At 37.9% G+C, this 25277-nt stretch overlaps 1 protein-coding gene across 1 annotated transcript; it reads left to right on the top strand.

Annotated features, from left to right (window-relative positions):
• Window positions 1-203: 203 nt before the first annotated feature.
• Window positions 204-25277, top strand: arrdc1b (arrestin domain containing 1b). Its single transcript, XM_056730878.1, has 8 exons — window positions 204-656; window positions 15562-15672; window positions 20769-20819; window positions 21480-21634; window positions 22062-22244; window positions 22348-22524; window positions 22609-23089; window positions 23172-25277. Exons 1-8 carry the CDS (start codon window positions 539-541, stop codon window positions 23237-23239), a joined length of 1344 nt encoding a protein of 447 aa, XP_056586856.1. The 5' UTR covers window positions 204-538; the 3' UTR covers window positions 23240-25277.

Here is a 25277-nt window from a genome sequence, read left to right as displayed (position 1 = left end):
GCATCACCATTAGGCCTTGTAGTGGAATCCAGATCACAGAAAGCAAAGCAGAACATTCAGAAAAGATGCTGATGTGAAGGCAGTAGATGGGTTTAAAGTGACTTTTTTCAGCACATGAGTGATGTAGTTCAGGGGCGTGTGTATTTTCCCCAGAACTATAGCAGAAGTCATTTTAGTTTCAGTCAATGCTTGGGGTCCCCGGACATATTTAATGGTTGCATATTGGACAAGCACAACATTTGCAACATTTGAGACTTTCCAGCATTGATTTGCATTATTCTATTGTTTGTCATTACCATAATGCACAAGTGTTGTGATATTTAAACGCTCGTGAATGTTGCGAGAAGGAAAAGTCTGAATAACCATCCGCATGACGTCAAAAACCAGTCTGGATGACGTCAGCGCTGGTTGAAGGGTGGAGAGACGAGATAAGAGAGCCGCAGGTGGGACGTGAAACCGGCCGCGTCTCGCCCGTCAACGCTACTTTTACCGACGATCTTATCCGCAGCGGAGTGCGCGAGTCGTGCTTTTCGACGACATGGGGAAGCTACAAGAATTTGAAATTACTTTCACAAATAGCAAAGTGGTTTACAATCCCGGTGAATCGATATCTGGAACTGTGAGAGTTAAAACAAACCACTCGTTACAGTTTAAAGGTAGGAAGCCGCATAGTACATTACAATATAACGTTAATGTGTATGGACGCCTGTGTATAATGATGATGTTGTTGAGTTGAAGCAATCACGTTTTTAGCGCAGACGCATGGGCATTTCGCCATGTGTTGTGTTGTGTTGTGTTGACATCTATCATCCATTCCTGGTTTTGCGATTTTGTTCAATGCGCGATTGATTCAACACGTTGACGGGCAACACGCGTGCTCGTTGTCGTGGGAAATTGATGTAACGTTATTGTAAAGCTCAACGCATCGATGGTTGGATTGTCTATGTGTGCGCGTTAGTCAACATCCTGTTTCTCATGTCTTGCTGCTGGTTTCAGTTCGATTTAACAACCAAATCGAGTCAAGTTCGTTATGAAGGCTCTGTTATGTGCTTTGCAACGATGTGTCAATGTGATTTGATACCTGTCATCCCTTTCCTCGCGTTAACTTGAAACGTCCAGGCTAAGTGCACCGATATAAGCTCAACAATGCTTCTCAATTTGCATTTAGGGTTCACACATGACGCACACAAGTTTTCTAAAGTTAAGCTATTCTAACTTGACACTGAGTCTACAAAACTCAAAACATCTAGAAGATACGACGCAACACAAGTTTACTAAGACCAACAACTTAGAAAGACATGAACTTGTGCAACTTGGACTTGTGTAAAGTAACATCATGTACAAAAAATAATTTGCATGCGAGCCGGATAAACCTTTAATAAAGTTGTTGTTCGGGAACGAGAGAAGGAAGTAGGTTAGGTGCTTTTTATATCGTTTACAAAGAATTTGTTGCAAATGTTTTGACTGAAGTGTTGCATAAGTGTGTCATTGTACAGACCGACAGATAAACTACAGAAGAAAATGATGAATATAAATCTGTCCTGAACTTTATTTCATTTTTACGGTCTTATTTTCCTCATTCCAGTAGGACTTCTACTAGGTCTTCCGGTAGGTGTTCTACTTGTTGCCACCTGCCAGATAACATCCGCCCAATTGAACCCGAAACATAAAACTGATACAATTCCTATTCTGTAATCATTTCTATTGTTTTTCAGCAAGCATGAGGTTGTGCACTGCTACACAACCCAAGTACCTCACCCTTATTGTTGTGACACTTTTCAGATATGATCAAAAGTGGTCATGTGTCTGTACTCTTTGTTATCTTTGTGCATTTGACAACACTAATATGACCGTAATGTGCAAAGGATTGCCAAGCTGCTGTAGTGCTTATCTATGGCATGTTTGACTGGTGATGTCACTCTTTTCAGGGAGAATGAGGTCACGTGACTGTGATAACTCATTCTCTGCCCGCACTTTTATTAATTTGGTCTTTCTGTATTTCCTGTAGGGATAAGAGCTTGAATCACCAATCACCTTGACTTAACGTGAATACATCTCATATTTGATAGTGACACATTTGACTTATAGTTACCCTGAACAAAATGTCAGCTTTATTCACCCTCATGTTGTTTAAAACCCGTAAATTCTAATGTGGAGCACAAAAGAGGATATTTTAAGATATTTTTTTGTTTTAGTGGGTTTGTGTCAATGCTAGGGAAGTTAACAGTGGTCTGTGTTGTTTGGTTACCCCCTTTTTTTCCGAATACCTTCTTTTGTTAACTTGAAGGAAAGTCATACAGGTTTAGAATGAGATGAGGATGAATAAATATTAAATAAATTATATTTAATGGGGAGTGAACCAGCCCTTTAAGCTTTGACTGTAGCTAGGTTCAGTCAGAGTTTGTTACATAAAGTCTAAGTGCTCGAGTTCATCAAATTCTTATTTTACAATCTGGCCGCGGACGGCCTGTGATGTTACTTGGTAAACAGCTGTACTCTTTTCAGATACACCCATTTTGTTTTATCAAAAAGCGGCTGACTCATCATGTGGTGTTTTTTTTCTCTTTTCAGTTTCCGTCTAAGCGTTCTGATAAAGAGCTCTGTCATGGACCTGATGGGCATTGCATTGAGTTGCAGAACACAACATTAATATTAAAGTCTGTGTGTTTCCAGGCCTAGTCACAGTCTCTTTCAGAGCCTTCTGTTGAAAGCGGGTGTCTAATTTACATCACACCTGGCATACTTTGTATACTGTTACTGAGTGATGCTGGTCAACAGAGTGTAAAGAGCCAGACAGCTTTGGCAGAAGACAAATATAATCCTTCTTAACTATACAAGAGGGGCTTTAGCCTGTTTTTAATCAGTCGGTTACAAACATTCCAAGATGACAAGATTACTTTTCACATCTAAAAACGGACTAAATATACTTTTAGATTTATTAATGTAAATTCATGCATGTCTTTCGACTCAAGATGTACGAAGCATATTTATTAAGTAATCTTGTTCATGAGCCATATGCAATTTAGCGGACACTTGCGGTGATAATTGCAACCAACGGCTCATTCAGGACCAAAATGTCGTCACGTTTTCGCTTCTTTGCCGAAGGACATAACATATTTACGAAAACACGCTCTGTAGAGCAGTTTGTCCATTCAGGGATATACTGTATAGAAACAACATGGTGAATTTCATGAAAGGGGACCCGTTGTGTATGTTAATTAAAATAACGCTTCATTTTGTAAGGTCTATATATATCTCTGAACACATAGGTATGTTTCTCTCAATAGATCTTCCAAAGAAATGAAAGACCGCACCTTTAAGTCTTTCTAGAACGAGAATGTCACCTTCCCTTAATACCACCTGCCACCAGATAGCAAAAGCAAGGAACATATTGAAGTTTTGCTGTTTAGGAAATGCCCCACCCCAGCTTCCTGTTGCAAAAGGAAATACATCACCATTGTAAAGAAAATCGTGTTTGTCAGTTGCTTGACTTGACAGTTGAAATTCATCATTCCTATTATTGCCTCATGCAAACCTGTACATGAAATGTGGGTCTCCTAGTTAGAAGACCCCAGTTATTGTTACATACTCGAGCACGGAATGTCCATTTCATATGATTTGATACATACAGCTCGGTATCAGGTCCTGGTGATGAAGATAAGCTTGTTTTCAAAGCTCTGGAGCTTTTTGACGTATCTCCAGAGACTCTCACATAGACAAGTTCCTCTATTCATTACCCATGGACGGAATCTGATTGGTCCTGTAAGCCTATACCACTGTTATTTAGGCTAGTATCATCACGGGTTTCACACAGACTCACTCTGTGTGTTTGTGAATAGACTCGCTCTTTAACAATCAGCGAAATGCAGCATTCATAATTTTAGCAGTCAGTGTGGTACCCACACCCTTGTTTGTGTTGAAATATTTGGCACACTATTGAAAATAAATATAACGTTTAGCCCGCAGCTGTTTGTCCCTCATAACAGGAGTCGCAGGTCTCAAATGTTATTATTTATGAATGAAGCTAAACATGTATTCAAAGCAGGTTGTGGATTTTCGAGTATTAAGCAGAAGAAAATGTATCTGAGGGGAAAAACGCTTTACAGCATAAGAAAGATGTGGTGTGTTTTGCCTTAAATAAGTTGTTCACCACAGCGATGCCAGAAGAACCAATTTCTCTTCCCCAAAGAACCTTTCATTCAAAGGTTCCTAAAATATAAATGTCTTTTTATTATCTAAAGAACCGTTTTCCACTACAAAGTTTCCTCAAATATGAAAGGTTATTTTCGGGAACCTCTCAGTCAAAAATGGTTCTTCTGTGGTATTGTAAGAAAAAAAGTGTAGCATCATCGTTTCTAAGAGTGTAAAATAAGTTGTAAAGCTTTTGTAGGTTACTCTCTTAAAAATAAAGGGGCTTAAAAAGTTCATCACAGCGATGCCATAGAACCATTCTGTCAAAGGCTCTTTAAAACTTTTTTATAATCCGGAGAACCTTTTTTTTGTCTAAATGGTTCTATAAAGAACCTTCAACATCCGAAAACCTTTCAATGATATCGTAAAACACCTTTAATAGTGTAGTTAACCCCAAAATGATGTCACATACCAAACTTGTATGCCATAGACCTCAAAAGAAGGAATTTAAGGGGTTTTAATTGGTATACATACCTCTTTAAAAAAACTGTATTTGATAGTCACTTGAAATAGCTAGAAAGAGCTCTTTGAAAAAAATCTCTTGTGTTCCTCACAGAAAAAATATAGTTGTTGGGTACAACACAAGTGCGTAAGTTAAACATTTATGATGTATGATCTGAACAATTACAATTAAATCTGTATACTGTAGTCTTTATGTAATGTTTCATGATGTGACTGACACCCAGATGTTTCAACTTTGTAATGAGAACATGTTCAGAAACACATTGTCCAGCTCATCCACTTGTATCAAACTTTTTGACTGATTATCAGAAATGTATTTGTTCAGATGAACTCTGACATAACGGCGTGTCCTAGCAAGCTTTGAAGATATCATGTAGTTAACGTGAAATCCACGCCTGCTTCTGCCAGCTGTAAATAGTGAACTGTGAACTGAGTCCTAGTAAAACTGGGTTTCTGCTTCTGGTCTTCCAACCCTTGCACCGCAATCTTGATCGAAACTCTTTAGCAGAGAACGAAGACAGAGATGTTTGTAAATAGGGATAAATTATTATCCTCCAGTGCATCCACAATAAAAGTTAAATAGTTTTTCAATCCTTCAGGTGCTTTCTCATTGAGGCTTTAGAGTGTCAGATTTCTGTATGCTCTATTAAAGTGTTTGATAGACCTTAAAGGGATACTTCACCAAAAAATGAAAATTCTGTCATCATTTACTCGCCTCTGAGTTGTCATACATGTGTATACATGTCTTTGTTGTGATGAACACGGAGAAAGATATTTGGAATAAAGCTTATAATCAAACAGATCTCGACACCCATTGACTACCATAGTAGGAAAAAGTACAATGGTGACAAAAGTGCCCCAGAACTGTGTCAACGAACAGAAAAGATAAAAAATGTTTCCCACTATGGGAGTCAATGGGTGTCAAGATCTGTTTGGTTATAAGCGTTCTTCCAAATATCTTTCTCTGTGTTCATTAGAACTAAGAAATGTATATACATTTGGAACAACTCGAAGGTGAGTAAATGAAGACAGAAATTTTGGATGAAGTATCCCTTTAGGTAAGATGTTTGGATAGGCACTTTAGCTATTCCGTATGATGACACCCTTTACCTTACGTTCCGGTTTGGTGCCATGCCAGCTGCCCCTTATGAGGCTTTTTATCACAGCCTCACAGGCCTCAAGAAGCGCTCTCTCTATATATGTCTCTATCTCTTCCTGTTTCTCTCCTTCTCTCTCCAGGCTGTCAGGGCAAGGAAGGGTGAAGATGTCTATTTCTGGCTTGAGATAAGGCAGATTTGTCCAACGGTTTCACAAATTGAGGGATGCAGCTGTAGCTGTTTTAAATGAAGTCGAGGACAGACAAACCGGGACCAATTTACTCTTCTATTTTTTGGTTTCGTATAATGATGCTCTCAACTCCTTTAATTACAGTTTTTATGTTTCACTTAATGACTAATGTGGGACACACTGCACATCTGGCCTGACTAATATCCTCTAAATTTCCAACCAACGTAACCCCATGTTCCACATCAGTAAAGATTTATGTATCCGCTCACATTTAGGAACAAAACCTGTCACTTTTCTTTTTTCTGCCTTTGTTCCAAAACAAGTTTTTTAAATTTTATCTCATCTTCAATTCATCTTCAGCGTTGCTCTTCATTTAATGGATGTTACGTCCCAGCAGTGCCCCGGGACTTAGATTTCCGCTCCTTTTTACGGTAAAGCCTTTCGGAAATGTCATGCTTGACCTTAATGGCCTTCCTTTGTTCCCATCTTAATCGTCCTCAAGTCAAATGACTGTGACTGAAAGTGTGGCCATACTTGATCATGATTCATGACAGTGGAATAATGGATCTGTTTGGAAAATGGGGTCTGGAAGCTGGATTTTAACACATTAATCGCAGACGGCATTAAACTCTTCAAATATTCTTGATGGCACCCAATGATTTTGATGAAATGTTTTGTAATTAGATGTATTTGTGGTGAGCTTTGGAATTGTGGGATTTCGTCTTTAGGACTTGTTTGTGTTCTTGTATGTGTGGAGTTTTATGGAGGGAGGTTAGTCTTCACCTGACGGAAAGTTTAGGGCCGTTACCAGAGCTATCTTGTAGGAATGCGGTTGCTAAGCTACCAGCTTTCAGAAGTTCTGGTCCCAGGAGATGTATGGGGTTTCCCAACTTGATGTCTTTTGTGTGCAGGTGCCCTCTCCCATTCATTCTGCAAAAGAGGACAAAGACTCCTTTACCTTTCTAACCAGAACAAGATCGAGTGATTGTGCAGGGGATTAACAGGGACATGGTCTTATGCGGACAGCACACATTTGAGTGCAGTTTAATTATTCAAGTTAAGGTTATATCCGATGTGTGATATAGGCGAGTACAAGGTAAAAATCACAAGAGAAGTCGAGAGAATTTTAGTTGCATGGCATTTTGGTTGGGAAGAGCGTGGAGAGCTGACAGGAAATAAGAATAAGATGGGAGGATCGGAATGTGAAATGACAGAAGCTGGAATCAAACTTGGTTCGTCCCACACAGCATGTATACTACACAACAGGAACATCTCTGTGTCTATATATACATATATATATATATAGTATGTACATATACACACTATATGTAAACACACACACACACATATATGTTGGTTGTTTTGAAAACCAAAAAATATTAATATAATAAAATATATAATAATACTCACACTTTCTGCACTTTATAATTTCGAATACTAGTCATTGAGTTTGATATACAGGCTGTTTTCCTCTTAGGGACCACAAAATGTCCCTCAAGGTCAAAAATGACTGGAATTGGCTATATGCACACTGGGCGATGACATACTTCCTCTAAAATCTCAGCCAGTTAAGCCACTTCCGCTCTCATAGCGCCGCGGTAATTTTTCACCAAGTGCAAAGTTTCAAATGATGTGTTAAGAAAGAAAACTTTCAAACTACAGCAAATCCACAGCACTACGACTGAGCATTGCTATGTGCCTCTGTGATCAAGCCTCGAGTTAATGCAAAAGTTTATATATGTTCATATTTGTGAATGTAGCTTGAAATGCATAGCCTGAAGCGCATCTCTTTTTTGGTTATCAATGTAGTGTTTGGATAATTTTGTCGTTGACTGCAATCCTATGTGCATGTTGAAGCAACAGAGTAAAAACAGAATGGTTCCCTATGGAAGCGATGTGCGCTGGATGCAACAGTGCTGGCTGAGATTTTAGTGGAAATACGTTGCGACTCCGTGTGCATATAACCTATTACTATCTTTGTGGGGACTTTTGGTAACCAGGATGATAAAAAACACAAAAATCACGAGAAGGCAAAACAATCAAAAGATGAAAATTATACAGAAACATACTGTACCTACAGTCTTAACCACAACAATCTTCATATTTTTAAGTGTTGGGACTTCAGATCTTTGAAAGTAAAATTTAACAGAACTGTCTGCTTTGGCTTGGAGTTCAGATGTCTTTGAGACTTTTGGGTCAAGGCAGTTTGTCTTTCACACGTGGACATTCTTCACTTTCCGAGATGATGCAAATAAAAAGCAAACCCGGCATCTCGATTGTAGTGTGAATGATTGCTAGTAGTTATAGGTGGTTGTGTAATGGCCCAGTTCACAAAAGCCCAAATCTAATGCTCTGTCCACTCCTGTGTAAGGCTGTAAGTTTCTCTACTGGTTTTGCAGGTAAAAATTGAAAGTCTGAACAGGCTGAATTATTGACGCAACGCTCTAAAAAGAAAAAAGTTCAATTCTCGTCGCTTCAAAAAATTAAATTGAGCCACGATGAGCGGATAGACCAATTTAACAATGTCTTTAGTACTTTTCTGGAGCCTGACAACATCTATAACCATGATGTCTATGAGAAGGCCTGGAAATCTCTCTGATGTCACATAAAATATCTTTAATTGTGTTCCAGAGACACTGGGTGGTCTTAAAACATGTTGAACGTCATGTGGATGAGACACAAAATAACAATTTTGATTTGGAGATGAACTTGTCCTTTAACAAGCTTCATTCACCTGAGGGATATGGTTCCAGGCTATCTAAACAGCATCTTACTTAACCAATTACGTTTTTAAAAACATGGTAAAGTCGACTCAAGTTGAGTTAAAATTCTCCTTGCCCTCCCATCCTTCAGGATATTATTAAGTAAGTAGAGGAGGATTTGTCTGTGTCAGACTGAATTTAATAATTACATGTCTTTCATCAAACTGCCAAAAAAGGACTCCTTGTCTGAGGATACAGAAATACACTCAAGATGTTCTGCAGATTATTTAAGTACTTTCATGTACCTTCATTATAAGGCTTATTGGCTCTTTCCGTGTCTGAGAGAGAAATGGAAGAGCACTCCAGGGCTAATTCAAGAGAAACGTGTTAGGAATGATTTTTCTTTCATTAGATATATCAGTGACTATATAACATACCACTAAATAACATTTTGCCTTTTCTTCTATTGAGGGAGAAAACAAATGAATACTGGTGTATTCCTTGATGTACAATGTAAAGAATCTTAAAAAAAAAAGAAAAGAAAATCATTCAAAACCATGGTACATTTTCAACAACATCACAACATTAAATTTCACAGTCGTACCATGTTATCATCATCACTGTTTTTTGTAAGTAATGGGTTTGCCATTGACATCATAGTTGCATTATAACTGTTCAATATTTCTGTTGTATTTAAAGATTGTTTATTTTTTTGCACATATAACCTTTGACTGTTTAAATAATCGTCAGATATTATTGCAAAGGTTCATATCCTCAGGTTATACACACATCCATTTAGATTTAGTGTAACCTGTTTAATTATGATTCTCTCAGATTGATGCAGCTCTGATCCAGTGTATTGAGTGATTGTGATGCAAAATAGTAGCCACAAGCATTACCCATAATCCTAATGACAAGCGCTCAAACAGAAAGTAAACAAAAGCTCTGAATTATTTCCGTGTCTCCTATTCAAAGATAACAATGTGCTCTGAGGATGGCTGTGTTACGATACACAAGAAACTATGAATATAGAGGAAGAGATGCTGTTTAAATCAAGGTGACCTTTTCTCAGTTCACATTCGCACTAATCTGCATGTTCCCATCAAAGCAGATGTGTAGTTATCGTCCCTGTGCTAAATCTCCCTGGTAGGCTTCCTGAGATTTACAGCTCGCTCATAAATTCTCGGGTTTATGTAAAAATTTCACGGTGAAGCAAGTATGTGCTACTCGACTTCTTACAAATTCATTTTATAGTGAGAAAAGTCTATCTGGCGAACAGACGCTGCTGGCGCGCCGCTCTACGTTGGCTGGCCAAATGGCGTGTGAAATAATATTCTCTCACTTCTCGTGAGAGTAGGAGGGCGAGAGACTGAACTCAACATCTCGGACTGTAAATGAGCACTGGATTGGCCTTGCGGAATCAACGTTTTTTTCTTCTCTTGTTATATAGAATTCCTATGGAATTGATGCTCTCATTGATGCTCATTCAGCATATGGTGACGCTTAATTGAGAATAAATAAATAATATTTAGTTAGTATGCTGTTCTGGAAGAAAATGTGACTCTGTGAAAGAGTTGAGAGATGGCTTTTGTTTTAGTGAGGTTCAAGCTCAGGAAAAGAACAGAGGATCATGGGACAGGCTGGATCTGGGCTCTGATTGGTGGGTTTGAGATGAGGTGGGGTATAAGCAGAACATGGGCTGAACGATCAGAGCGTGTTGCGTAATGTTGTCTGGTAGTGGTTAAGCTCCTTACACACGAGAGACACAGACATTTATATGACAATATACATATTGTAATATACATTTCTAAAAAATCTTTTAGGTATTATGGAAAATTGTAATTTGTGAATATAAACCCAGTTGATTCCATTGAGAATTGCAATGCTCCTTTTAGATGGGAAAGACCCTATTTAAGTCAACCAGCTACTGTATATTCTCATTTCTTCTCACTCCAGCCGTAGGTTCGACCTTGCATTGATGGCAGTGTTGTGAATGGCAGATGTGTTGTGTGTGTCCCAGGCTGCTGATCCGAACTGAGCAGTGCTGATCTCCGGCCGCTGTGGATTAAATGGTGTAATAGGCTCATACAGGGAGTTGTGGTGAGGTCAGGGGTGACTTGAGACTGGAGAGGGAAAGCAGGAGCGTCTAATTGCTCTTGAAGTTTTAATGAGGATTTAGGAGTTTAGTTACTCTCGAGTCTGGAGCGTCAAGGATGATAAGATCCTTAGCCCGTGATTCCATGCTAATAATCAAATATAGTTGATCAGTTTCACTATTTGAGACTTTTTTTTTGTATATTTCATTTTAGTATAAAATTATGATATTTTGCAAGACTTATGTGTTCAGGTGACTATGTTAGATTTGTGACAACACTATACTGTAAATGGATACCCTGCAATTGAAACGTTTAGAATCGCTGGGTGAAATGTTTCTCTTGACCTACAAATCTTTTGATTTAAGATTATTTTGTAGACAAAAGAAAAACACTTCACAAACTATTGTTAACATTAGTTAATACATTAGCTCACATGAGCTAACAATTAACAATGCTTTAACTGCATTTATTCATCTGGGTTTGTGTTCATTTAAGCGTTTCCTAATACATTTAAAAAAATCTTAAATTGTATCTGTTAACATAAAGATAATGTGAACTGAACTAACATACATCATTTTATTGACATGACTAACAATAACGGATTAATACATGCTAAAAAGTTTAGCAAATTTAGTTAATGGTAATGTTATTCTAAAGTATTACCCATTTTGTTTTATTTGAAATTTTCTTTGTCGGGGCATAATTTTAATATGTGGAAAAATACTAATAACCAAGTTACTGAACTCTTTAACTGTAGTATATTTATTTATGTATTTTTAAAACCTGTATTGTTGCTTTGAAGAAAACTCAGTAGCCCATTTCCTTAAATTAGTCCGTGTTTACACAACACTTCGATATTTACATAAGTCTAAACTCAAACTAAATGGATTTTAATTGTGTTTTGTGTTGACCTCATGTCTAAATGATGCTTTCTTCCTGCTTATGATGTAAATTAATGACACATTCTCCAACCAATTCAATTAGTCTCATTGATAATACTTTGCAACCGAACTTGGTACAGTCCTTTGTGATTATGGCTTTAAGGGTCAAGTACTTCATCTCTGTGCATTGTAACGAGAAAAACCCGACCTTACAAACTCACTGTAATGCTTTTGTGTGTCTCCACTCCAGCTGAACTGTATCCAGCCGAACAGTAAACAATGAAATATCAGTCTCTCTGAGCGCAGCTGTCTGTTTCCATGCCTGTGCGGGCGGCCCTTCCTGCGTGCTGACTCATTGTATTGCCTAATGTCACTGGGTCGAATTCTCCCAGAAGTTTTGAAGAATTTGGTGCGGATTGGTTGTAAAGCTGCCAGTTGCTGAGGAGTTTTATTATTTTTATGGTGGTTGGCTTTTTTGTCTTGGGACACCATCGAAAAGGCTTATCAACGATGAAACAAAAACACAATCCCCTGAATACACCCAGAACGTAGCATCATGACAAATATATACATGCATTTGGAAGACACTTTTATGCAAAACTGACTTGCATTCAATCTGTTTATTTTTTTTTAAATGTGTGCAGTGTCCTCTAGAGATCAAACACATTCGTTTTTGCTTTGCTTGCGAAAGACCAGTTGAGCTACAGAAACTCAAGTTCCTTAAACAGTATGAGACTTTGTTACCATAATGAAGAACCATGTGTTTATATTTAGTACAGAAATCAGAAAAATATCTGTCTATAGACGTTTACTGAGATGAGGGAAACCAACATGTGTTATGGAAGTGACAACACACTTGTATGAATTAAAATGCACAAACCAGAAGCAATAATATCCAACAAATGCAGAAGAGATGGCTTTTCAAAGAACATAAAATGTATCCAATAGATTTTATAATTAAAATTATAATTTTTCGTTGGCCCATATGAAAAATATGGACCGTTACAGAGGTGACAATTTTGAAAGCGGCGTCCACCTGACTGAGGAAAATCATGATTTAAAAATAAAAAAATGAGATACCTCTCAACCACCAAATTCTGACATCTTAACCATCAGTGTGTAGCAAACCTAATATAAAAACAATATATAAAAAACCCTGTTAATTCTCATACCAAGCAAGGAACATTATCAAAGCAAATGGGTGGCACTGAACAGACTGGCATTTCAAAGCAGATAATAAACCTTACGACTGTTGTCTTCCACATTCACAATAATGTTCAGAACAGGGCGGATTTGAACGGTCAGAATTGTTCACAAAAATATGTCTTCTATGTTGTTAGCTGAGATCTCTTTGATAACAAATGGGTGCGTTGTTTCTCGCAGTCTGCTGTTGATTGGCAACAGTGTTGCTCACGCTGTGTGTTAGGAAGCAGGTTCAGCCCATGCTGTCTTTCCGTGTTGTCGGGTTCTAATAAACACAGGAGTCGGTGTGGACACCCACGGTGCAGCTTCTCTGATACGTGAGATCAGCTATGTCAACAGCCAAGATGCCTGTAAAGGCATCCTATATTAAGTAACTACAGATTCATTTATTATACTGTATATTAAAAGCTTCTTTATAAAATAAGTTTTTACGCGTGTAATGCCAGTGTTTACAGTCATAGTGTGACCATTTACCATACGTTTCCATAGAGAAGGGATATCTTTTAACAACAGTAGTGCTACAGCTGGTCTCCATGTCCTCTAATTGTTATTTCTTGTAAAAGCTGGGTCATGCTGATACAGTTAGTCTTATCATAGCCTTTAAACAAGTATACTGTATACATCTGTCCTCCCATGTATTATGTATTGCATTTTATGTGTATGCACACTGTGTGCGTGTGTGTGCATGTGTTCTCCATTAGAAATTATATTTTTACACAATACACTGTTTTCGTTTCAGATGCTTACTGCATTAAGTGTAAATAGTAGTAAAGTATAGTCAACATAAAGTTTTCTTGTGCCAGGAGAGGTGCCCAGATGGCACGGAGCAGATGGCACTGTGATGGCGTATGCCTCTTGATTCGTTCATCAATTGTTCGAAACTCTCTTTCTCTCTCATTTAAAGTCTTTCATTTGGATTTCTTTGTTGTGCTTGGGCTCTAATGCCACTGTGGCATGGAGGGCACCTGCCTGGAACAACTATATGCTGCCATCTGTCGCCAGTGTTTTGCGTTTAAAATACCCTGCCTGTGTGTTGTGGCTTTTCCAAACCTCCTCTACCTCCTTCTAAAAATGCACACTGACAGTTTTCTCTGAGAAGATGATGCACTGTTTCTCTTCTCTTATTGTAGGCAAGTACACTCTCAAAAACGGCCCTCCATTTCTGTGATGGGTGTACTGGAGCCTTAGTGCCCTGAGCAGTTTATATGTCTGTCTGGAGCTCATTCACTTGCATACTGAAAAGTGCCAGCGATTGTATATTTTCTCTTCGGCAGAATGTCACGGTCATCCTTTTTGAAAGAGTCCAGGAAATTTGATGTGCCACGACTACACCGAAAAACATGCCCAGCCCAACCCTTTGGTGTAAAGGGTTTTCAAATGTTGCATGACTGCTGCGTTCCACCATTGTCGACCAGTGCTCGATTCAGTCTCGTCATGTGAGAGATTGATGCTGCAGTGATGGTGTTTGGTTTTTCCTGCTGTTTCAAGTCAATCCAATTGAGATTTCTTGGGCTTTACCGTCCACCGGATCATTACATAATCAGATCAGCGGGTGGTCACATGGCCGAGTCAGTTTGTCTCTGTTTTCACTTAAATTCAGATTTGTGTGCACCGTGTATCTGTGACCTGCTTGATGGGGTCACAACAGGCGTTTGTGTTTGTTTAGGTTTTAATCTTGACCCAGAGACTAAGAATCACATGAAGGTGTCTTAATGTTGATCTCATCTCTCCAGTAAATTTACATCTTTCTGAAGAAATCCAATGTAAAGCTGAAGTCTGTTTTTGAGATAATAGAGTCATCGAATTAAAAATAAAAAATTGTACAGTTTTTCCAAGAAGCTCTCCGTCTACCATTGGTTGGTCAAACAGATTAATGATCAATTTCTTTTCTATTTCTCTTTTTTTAAGAAACCAAGAGCGGTCCATTTTTGTAGACTTAACAACATGAAATTTCGTATTCACAAATACAAATTTGCAAGTGTATTCGATGAAAATGTCAAGACCCATATATCCTGGAATCAGATTTGTGGCTGAATTGTTTAAGGGGTCTGACATTGGTCTACACAGGTTTTGTTAGTTGAGGTATTTGTGGTTTTATGTATTTAGGTACACGCTGATCAAACCTTTGTGAAGAGCTTGGCATGAAACTATTTTAATGCAAATTAAGGTAGATGTTTTTCTCAGACACTTCGTACAAAAGGCTTTTCAGTCTGCGTGAATGCAGTTTGAACAAAGTGTTTTTTCTGTTGATTGGTATAAACTGGACAAGTTGTTCTGCGGGAAAAACAATCAGCATTGTAACTCAACGTTATGTTAGACGTCTGGAATGAGATCAGATCTGTTTACTGCGGACCATTCAGTCTTGAATAATTTTTATCAGCACTGTTCTTAAATCATTGTTCAGTCTTGAATATTTAAAAGGAGACCTATATGTAAAGGTGTGGAGGGAGATTTGACAACATATGTGGTAAACAACCTTATCAGAGGTGAAATTATCAAAATGTGACAGAAGGATTATGGATTTGCTCAACACAGAATAATACTTCCTTATGAGAAATAATACTTCCTTCATTTGTATTATTTTTTATGTATAAATGACTTTGCTTGGGATAAAGGTGAGAATTCTCATGTTCTTGAATTGTATTAAATATTTTGATATTTCTACATTACTTGACAGACACCACCAAGAAAATAAAATGAGTGTTTTTATGAGGTTTGTGTTTTGTTTACTCTTCACAGCCATCAAGGTGAACTGTGTTGGCTCGTGCGGGATCTCCTCTAAACTGAATGATGCCTCATGGATGCTGGAGGAACGATACTTGAGCAGCACGCTGTCTGTAGCCGACAAAAGTGAGGTTTTTTTTACTGCTACTCCTGTTGTTTAATGGCTTAGCAACAAAATAAATAACCTTACTTGCGTTTACGTTTTAGGCAGGTCTGGGTGAGGATTCCTTTTTAGACAGAATGCATCTTTTGATCCGATACTTGCATTTTTGCAATTGTACGTGTCTAATACCTGCGCACCTTTTAACACACCAAAGACACAGAAAAACATGCATTTGCGCCATATGACCCCTTTAACTTTCTTTTACCCATATTGCTCGAGCAAATGTTTTTGTCTGGTAGGTTTCCTGTTGCGAGTTTGTCTTCCTGTCTGTCTAAATATGTCTGATATCACATAACCCTTAGGTAAGTTTGAGCAGTCAATCGGCAACCTTTCTTTGGTCGGTTTTGGACAGTCTTTTAATCTACCTTAGGAAATGGCAATAAAGAAATAATTCACTCAAAAATGACAATTCTGTTATCGTTTACTCACCCTCACGTCATTACAAACCTGCATGATTTTATTCTGAAGAGAAATAAAGAAATGTACTAACAACTCTTTTCTATCTCAAATCAGATCATGCATTTGTAAAGTGGTGAGATGAAATACTTTTGACTGCCTTGTAGAGATCACAATATACGTTATACAAAATATATATTCAAAAAGATATACACTATTAAAAAAAAAAGTACATGTCAAAGGGGCAATTAAAGTATTATTGAAGAAGTCCGTCTGATTTATTTTAAGCAAGAGTGCATGTGCTAGTTTTTATGACGAACAGAATTAAATTTCATTTATTATTCTCTGAAAATGGAGAAAGGTCAGAAGTGGCCAATCACAACATTTCTCCTTTTGTGTTTCACAGAAGAAAGGAAGTCATATGGGTTTTGCATTTCCAATTTCTCTGCAGTGACGTTTTGAGCTGTTGACTACATGTTTGTGTGACCGATGGAACAAGAAACACTGATTTCTCAACTTATCTTACGTTAGTAGCTTTCAAATTTGATATATTAAAGGCACAGTTTACCTACAACTTAAAATTCTGTCATTATTTACTGAAATAATCTGAATCTGTACACATTTCTTTGTTCTGATAAACATAGTGAAAGATATTTGGAAGAATGCTTGTAACCAAACAGTTCTTGGACGCCATTGACTACCATAGCAGGAAAAATGTCTTTGTTCCGTGTAGATATTTTGAAGAATGTTACGGGGGCTGGGGCCCTTTAAACTACCATTGTCATTGGTGGCAAAGAACTTTTCGGTTACAAGTATTTGTCCAAATATCTATCTCTGTGTTCATCGGAACAAATTAATATAGGCCTATACATATTTGGAATAACTCGAGGGTGAGTAAATGTTGACAGAATTTTAATTTTTGGGTAAACTGTCTCTTTAAATGAAAACCAGTAATTCCATAAGTTGTATCTTTCTCTCTGGCTCTCACCCTCATGTTCAGGTCACACACACTCATAATGTGATGTCTCCGCTTATATGTGCTGACAGGTCTTTCCCCGTCCTGGTGCTTGTTAGCGCACATGCTCGGGCTAGTCTTGCTACTGCTTTCCTAAAGGCCTTTTTAGCATCTGAATCAGCACTGGGACAGATGTACTGGATAACAATTCTCGTACGAGCCCGCAGGCAGATAGAGATGCTAAATGCTTCTCTTTGCTTGCTGCCAAAAACTAATGCTGTCAGACCATTAAGAGTTCAGGTTCCACTTCTCATAGCTCGGCAGTCCTGATGTGCAGGCGGTTTAGGTTAGATGCTTTTTCCACCGAGAATCGAAAAGTGTCACTGCATGTTGATGATTTCGTAACATTCCATCAGACCTTCGAGAACCGACTCATTGGCTTGATACGGTTCAGAGAAATTCAACAGATGTTTGTCTTGGCATGATTCTGCACGGTTACGTCTTTTGTTTATGCACAGTTGAACTTGAAATTTAAGTTATTATAGTTTCACTTACCAAGCAATGCGAACTGATTTATTAAAGGGACAGTACATAAAAAAATAAAAACGTCATTTATTTACCTTCATGTTACTTAAAACCTGTATTTTACTTTTCCTTATGTGGGGCAAAAAATAAGATATTTTGAGAAATGTTTCAATGGTTTTGTGTCCCTACAATGGAAATCAATGGGGGCAATGTTGTTTGCTTTTCTACATACTTCAAAATATCTTCTTCAGTGTTCTGCAGAATAAAGTCAGCCATACATATTTGAAATGACATGAGGGTGAGTAAATGATGAAAGAATTTTAATTATTAACTATTCCTTTAATTTGTTACATATTTTAAGATCAATAGGGTTGTTTAGAGCTCTGAATGCACCAAGACACCCTTTTCAGTTCATTCAGAGTGCATTTGCACACTTTCTGCATATAAGTGCACTTGATTCTGTTACATTTACATTTAGCACACGTTTTTATCCAAAGTGACTTACAATATAGGGAAAAACAATAAAGTGATTAATCGTAGGGAGGCAATAATATGAGAAGTGTTGTACAAAGTTTTCTGTGACGATACTTGTTGAAGGCTGTGTGTACACATTTGGGTGTGTTGTGTGCACACCGTTCAGGTAAAGTCAATTTCTACAACAAATCTAGGGATTGTGAACATTAGGAAGATATCAATGAATCCCACCTCCAAGCTCAAACCATTGGTTGAGCCAGCTACATCAAGCTGTTAAAGCTGTTTAAATGTGTTTTGATAGCATCTGATATGTTGTCATTACAGAAAAATTAAACTACAAATGCTTTGGTTGTACATTAAATATTAAACAATGTTAGGAGAACTTTAACACAGACATTTCATTATACTTTTGTAACCGTCACATCAGTTTATACGGTACACATCACTTGCAGTTCAACCAGGGTGACAATTTTCATATAATTTTGTTATAAATCATTTCTCTTGAATGCACGATATGTCACTTAAAAGAGCCTGTTAAATGCATACATGTAGTTTTGCCATAGATACTGGATCACAAATCTCTCTACCGCAGTAAATGATGCAGATGAGCTTTCAACTAGGCTGGAATTACCTAAATCAACCGTGTGTCATGAGTTAATGCTTCTCTTTTGAAGAAGCACTGCAATTGTTATTTTTTACAGAACAGTTTCCTTCCTCACAAACAATTATATTCAGCTCGTATGGACCGCAGATACACTGGTTTCAGAACTGTTTGTGTCAGTGAACCCCCCGTCATTTTCTGTAAGGGCCCTTTTCCTGTCTTGCGGGCCAAGACATGTAAACAAGAACAGATTCGTACAATACTGATGCAGATCTCACACATTAAAGGCATACAACCCAAAAATCATTTACACACACTCATCGTTACCTTAAACTGCAACGAGTAAACCTTTCTGGTGGAACACATTATAAATTGACACAATATATGTGGTGTGGAGGCAAACCCTTATGTTTGAGCAGCCTTGTTTGTGGAGTTTAACTGGGAAAACCCACGTTAGAAAGCACAGGAGAGTATTGTTAAAGCTATCAAAGTGCTTATCTGTTAGATTGTTCATCCTGTTTGAGTCATTCGGTCCTGTGAGATTTCTACCATCTCTGTAATATGGTATTCGTTTGGTAGTGAAGCATTTATGGTAGATTATACATTCAATAAAATACATTAGAACTTTCATAAATACCAATATAAATATATTTAATACATATACAATGAATGATTGACAGACGCCACAATGCCATTTTTGGCTGAATGGTTCCACTATGAACCATTAACATCTGAAGAACATTCCTGTTTCACGAAATGTTCTTTGTAGTGGATAAATGTTTTTTTTTAATGTTATTTACACCTTTATCTACAATTATCACAAATGTTTGATTTGTATATTTTTATCTTAAACATGGCCGATATGAACTAGGCCTACTGAAGGTTTAATAATAGTATCCCATTTGATAGTAAATAGTTCGGGCCATAAAGAGTCTTAACTGTAAGAAGTATATGTGGTTAACCTGAATTGACTTTTCGTGAGCAGTTTGATTGACAAGCGATCTGACCAATCATAACGTCGATTTTATTTGCTCCCCTGACTGACCACCATTTTGTCCGACAAACAAACCAATGACGTTGTAGACCTTTTGTGATTAATATGAAAAAATTACATTTTAATTATTGTAATTTGTAAAGAGAGATTAATACCCAGCATTAATAGACGTTCACACTATAACCATAAATGAAAACTATGTTATAACTTTTAAAAATCATTCTAAGGAGAATAGCGGAGTTCACATCACAACTACAACAATACATTGTGTGACGGGAGTAGCGGCCTACTGCATCACGCGAGTTTAGAATTAATGTAACCTCATCGTCTGCTGGCGTGGACGCAAATATAGGCATAATTATTGTAATAGTAATCTCAAATCCTGAATGTATCCCTCGAATGCATATGGTACTAAGATAAGATCTACTATGACTGATACCGAAAGTTGTCGGACATAGCAAAAGAAACAAAGGGGTTTTGCGAAGGGCCATTTGTTGTCAGCCTTTGCCATTTAGTTTAATCTTTTTATTCCAACATTTTTGGCTTTCTAACACTTTTTTTTAAAGCCACTATACTGTGTTGTGGTTAGTGGGGTTTAAGGTGGTTCGAAGGCCCCCATGACCCACATTCATTTTATATTTTTAAAGTCCCAGTGAAACAAAAAATGACAATTCTTATTTTTTCATAAAACATCAAGCGTTTAAAGTGAAAAGCTTATCGATGTGGGTCTTTTTTTTTTTAATTCACGTGCCCTCATAATCTTCTGTTAAAATCTGAAAATACACTTCCGCCGTGAAATGACTATCCATCTCAAATGACGTAAATTAGACGGTTTGGCCGGAGGATCCGTTAACCGTCTGCTGCCAGTCTCACTTCAAAATCAATGCAGCAGCTGTTTGTACACATCCAATCAATTCGCGGTGAAAAACCCAAGCCACACCTATTAATTTTCTCCTTTGAAATTGCTTTTCACTCGGAAATGTGTCGGAATATGGAAGTAAAAACGATCACAACTTCTGGTTCAAGTCTGTCTGGTTGAGCTCTGCCCTAGCTGTGGCCCTGCCGCTGTACGCAAATGGGCGCTAATCTTAATGATGTGTTTATTTCTCTACAGGTACTCTGCCAGCTGGTGAGCACAGCTTTCCCTTTCAGTTTCTAATTCCAGGTAATTCTCTTTCATTTAACAATTAGCATGTCAGAGCCTGGAAAGAGCGTTTTCGCTGAGCGAATCTTAATGTTAGCTTTTAACGGAAGGTTGTGTACTTTAGACCTCAGAGCTGTTAAGGGGAGAGCACTCAGGTGTGAGGTTAAACAGTACAGAGCATGTCTGTGTTGTGAAAAGTGTGTGTGTGAAGAGTTTAATTTTTAACATTGATCTTAATGCAGCTTTTTAAATCCTTCCTGACCAAACACATGCACCAACATGTGCTATAAGGTCTGATATGACTGCAGCATTCCTGAATTCATGCCCATTTTACAGTCTGCATTTGCTCCCCCTGCTGACAGGTTTTATAAACAGCTACTGAGGTTAAGCTGTCCAACATTATTCCAGCACATAATTTAGGATTTTGTTTTTTATATCTTAGTTTTAGTATCCAACAATATAATAATAGCAGCTATTTTATAGTTTAGGGATAAATTCTACAGTGCGTTGATTTTATTTTATTGATTGTGGGCTTTGGCAATCTTTTAGACATTCTGGTCATTGACATAACAATAATATTGATCAAGACATTATTTTATTAATATTATACAATGTATCAGATTACTTCATTATATAAACTTTTGAGAATCTTGTATTTAATTTAGCTCATTTCTCTTTTAGCATCCGTTCCAACATCCTTTGAAGGCCCATTTGGTAAAATTTGTTACAAAATTAGGGCTTTTATTGACACGCCACGCTTCTCGAAGGATTACAAGACCCAACGGCTCTTCTACCTTCTCAATGTGCTTAACCTCAATGAGTTGCCAGATATCGAGGTGAGATCCCAACACTTTTGTTGACCTAATTTGGAAAACTTCTGAATTTCCTGTTCATTAGTCTGTTTATTAGTCATTACAAAATGATTTGATACTAATACAGAATAAATATATACAAAAATAGTCCTTGGCAAAGAATATAATTGTTTTAAAGTAATTGTCAAAAAAACCCAATATGTAAAAGAGCATGTTTGTTATGTAACAAATATTATGCAGTAATTTACAAGATGGTTTAGAAAAGTATTATAAAATATTTTGTGAATTCCAATATCTAATGACCTACTGTTCTTAAAAATGCTTTTCTGTAAAACAAGTTATATTTTCAATATGAACCTAATAAAATTCAGTTTAACCATGTGACTATTTAAAAGCTTTTTAATACATTTTGGCATCGCTTGCATATTTATCACTTCCTCTCCTTTAACAGCAACCCAGCTGTGCTTTGACAACAAAAAAATTTAACTACCTCCTAGTTAAAACGGGCACGCTCATGCTAAAAGCATCCAGCGATTTGAAAGGATACACTCCAGGCCAGATCATCAAACTCTCCACTGAGATCCACAACAAGTCTGGAAAAGACACCGGATGTGTGATGGCTAGCCTTATACAGGTGAATTAACTGACTGTTTCGTTAAAGTGCAGAGATAATTGCCCAACATCATGGTGTAAAAGACATATTACAAAAACTGACTAATAAAAAATTCATTTTACAGAGAGTGATGTATAAAACAAAGCGAACTGTATTTGACCTGCGACCTATAGCGGAGGTGGAAGGAGCTGGGGTCAAGGCGGGCAAACATGCAGAGTGGAGAGAACAGATCATCGTCCCCCCCCTTCCACAGTCAGGCCTCACCGGATGCAGCCTCATAGATATTGAATATTTTATCCAGGTATGTGATCTGAAAGTCATGTCCATGTGACAATAAAATACAAAAAATAACCATATATTCATGCCCTTCTTTGTCTTCCCTCAGGTTTCTCTCAAATCTCCTGAGGCCTTGGTCACATTACCCATCTTCATCGGGAACATTGCTGTAAACTTGACTCCCTCCATTCCGGCCCTACACCCCGTCGCTCACGGCCCTCCGATGCCCGCCCCTCTGAGCCTCGGCCCCGTGTCTGTGGTTCCCAGTGCCCCACCTGTGGAAGATGACCTGCAGGGTGAGCTGGGGGCGGGGGGAGTAGCCAGCGAAGAGATCCCCACCAAAAGTCACTCCCAGCAGGATCAGTCCGGTGTGCCTTTCTCCGTGTCTCCCAGCGTGTTTGGTCACGCGTCAGGCCCGGCCCCGCTGCAGAACCAACAGCACGTCCAGTCTTCAGATGGTTCAGCACCACTGTTCTGTGTGTCCACGGGGGCCACCATACCTTTCTTTACAGATGGTGACACGGCACCCGTTCCTACTTCCTGTCCACTGATTTTGCCCCCAGAATATAGCACTTGGGAATATCCACATGGTTAGTGATTTAATCTGGAGGTTTAAATTTCTAAAAATTAGTTTTATGTGACATTTTAATGTTTTTCTCCTCTTGTTTACAGAGCCACCCCCCACTTATGAGGAAAGCTGCAGTAGCAACAATTCTAGCTTCAACAGTAGCATGAGGTAGACCAATCAGGTCTCATTTGTCCAACCATTTAAATTCAGTACTGCCCCCTGCTGGACAGTACAGACTTTAACGTACGGCCCAAATCTGGCCATTCTCCTCCATGGACCAAATATCTTTATTTGGACATTAAATGATGATTTCTTAACCCCACTCTCCTTTTTGATGTATCCCATGAATTGACATTTTAACAGTTGAGAAAATATTCCTGGAACGTGGAGAGTTTATTCAGTGCCTAAGAAATTGTAGCACTCTCGAGCAGTCACCAGTTGATCATCTAGGTTTTATGAAAGGAATACCAGCATATTTAAAATTTGTCGAAGTTACTTAACAAAGTTACAGAATCGTTTTTTCATTAAACCAAGGCTGGCCTTACATGAAGCTCTAAAAGAGAAAATGCTCTGTAAGAAAATGCTCTGCTTTCTACTGAAAAGTGGCGAACAAATTCACTTGCAGTCTGTGAATGCTAAGACACTGGGCCAGAAAGAAAGTCGCTCTGAGAAGAACAAGGTTTATCTATTGATAATGATTGAAGCATTACTAAATCACACGTCCAACCTGTGTAATGTGGATGGAGCTTTGGAATATCAATGTAGTTTGCTATCCTGGGCACATCAGATTTGTCACTTGGCTAAATCGGTAACCACTGTCCCTTGAATGCTTAAGGGAGAAACATATTGCATTTGATTGTTGAAGAAAATGTGTTTTAAAATGTTTTTTTTATGTTTTTACATTGTGGTTTAACTAGAGGTCAAGAAATGTTCTGAAATACGATGGAGGTATTATCATGTATTGTGTAAAAAAAATCCTGGGCTTTTTTCCCTACATTTTTTATTTCAAAGCATTACAGCTAATGGACACATTCTTTCAGACTGTTATTTGTTCGAATTGTGTTGTCCCACAGATGTGTTTTTGCCGCATATGCAGCACTGAGATTCCTTCGAGTCTGACGCGATCTGTAAATGTATGATGTATGTTTTGATCCATAGGAAATGGAGTTTTATGATGGATTTCCAGCGAGGCCTTAGGCTGTGCATGGATCGTTGTGTACAGTCTTTTAAAATCGCAAACCATTTTTATCTGTTTTGACCCTCAAACTGTTGTGAAGAATTTGGAAGCACAAAAAGGCACTTTTATAGAGTTTATCATTGTGTGTGTGTGATTCTGTGACCCCCAACCCCGCCCATGTATATTTCAATGAGATTGTAAGTGTTGTAGTTAAGTGTATTACTTGATTCAGTTTGTCAAAGAAAGATTTTCTCAATCAGCTAAATTAGATGTTTTCAGTCTTCGTTTACTCCACCTGGTTTTCTGGGTAAAATACCACTATGTACTATTTGCAGTGCTGATAGAGAGGAATCATTTGTATTAGTATCAAATTAAACATTAGGGAATCTTATCTCTTGTGATTGTATCACAGCAAGCCACTTTAATGTCTAACAGCGCAGCTAAACTTAAAATTGGAGTCAGATTGAGTCTCTTCACTGTGTAAGCAACACTGTGCTGTAACCTCAGTCATTTCGAAAACTGTAGAAACAAAACGAACAATTGAAAATCTTGTTTTATATTGAAAACTGCATTTGCCTTAAATGTGAATAAGATACATCACTGGTCCCATGGTTCTTGTAGCAAAGACTGAATTGAAGTACTTTTTGAGATGATACTGCGGCTGTCTATTTCTCTCTTAAGTCTCTTTCTGTGGGCTTAATGAATGTTAATGCATCTGAAAGAGTCATGAGGGATGGGAGTGCGGTAGTCTGAGAATGAAATGACACAGTCCTCAATCTCTGCGCATGATGCAGTCGCTGCTCGAGCGATCAGTTTTTCATGCTTATTTACATCTTCTGTATTTTCCCATTCACCAAAGGTTTAACAGCTTTATTAAGTTAATTTCGTCATTGTGTGGTACTTTTCTTCCTATGGAGCTTTCAGCAGGTTTTGAAATAAAGTAGCACGATTATGGATCAATGTTATATGTAAAAAACATATTTGACAGAATTAAACTTGTACAACAAAGAAATAAAATCCCATAAATACTCCA

The sequence above is a fragment of the Triplophysa dalaica genome, chromosome 19 (assembly GCF_015846415.1).
Source record: "Triplophysa dalaica isolate WHDGS20190420 chromosome 19, ASM1584641v1, whole genome shotgun sequence".
NCBI classification, from domain to species: domain Eukaryota; kingdom Metazoa; phylum Chordata; class Actinopteri; order Cypriniformes; family Nemacheilidae; genus Triplophysa; species Triplophysa dalaica.
This window is presented reverse-complemented; position numbering and strand designations above follow the sequence as displayed.

Coding starts and splice junctions, on each gene's coding strand:
- arrdc1b (XM_056730878.1), top strand. CDS start 539: ATGGGGAAGCTACAAGAATTTGAAATTACTTTCACAAATAGCAAAGTG. Junction 657..15,561: donor CCACTCGTTACAGTTTAAAG/GTAGGAAGCCGC, acceptor TACTCTTCACAG/CCATCAAGGTGAACTGTGTT. Junction 22,525..22,608: donor ATATTGAATATTTTATCCAG/GTATGTGATCTG, acceptor GTCTTCCCTCAG/GTTTCTCTCAAATCTCCTGA.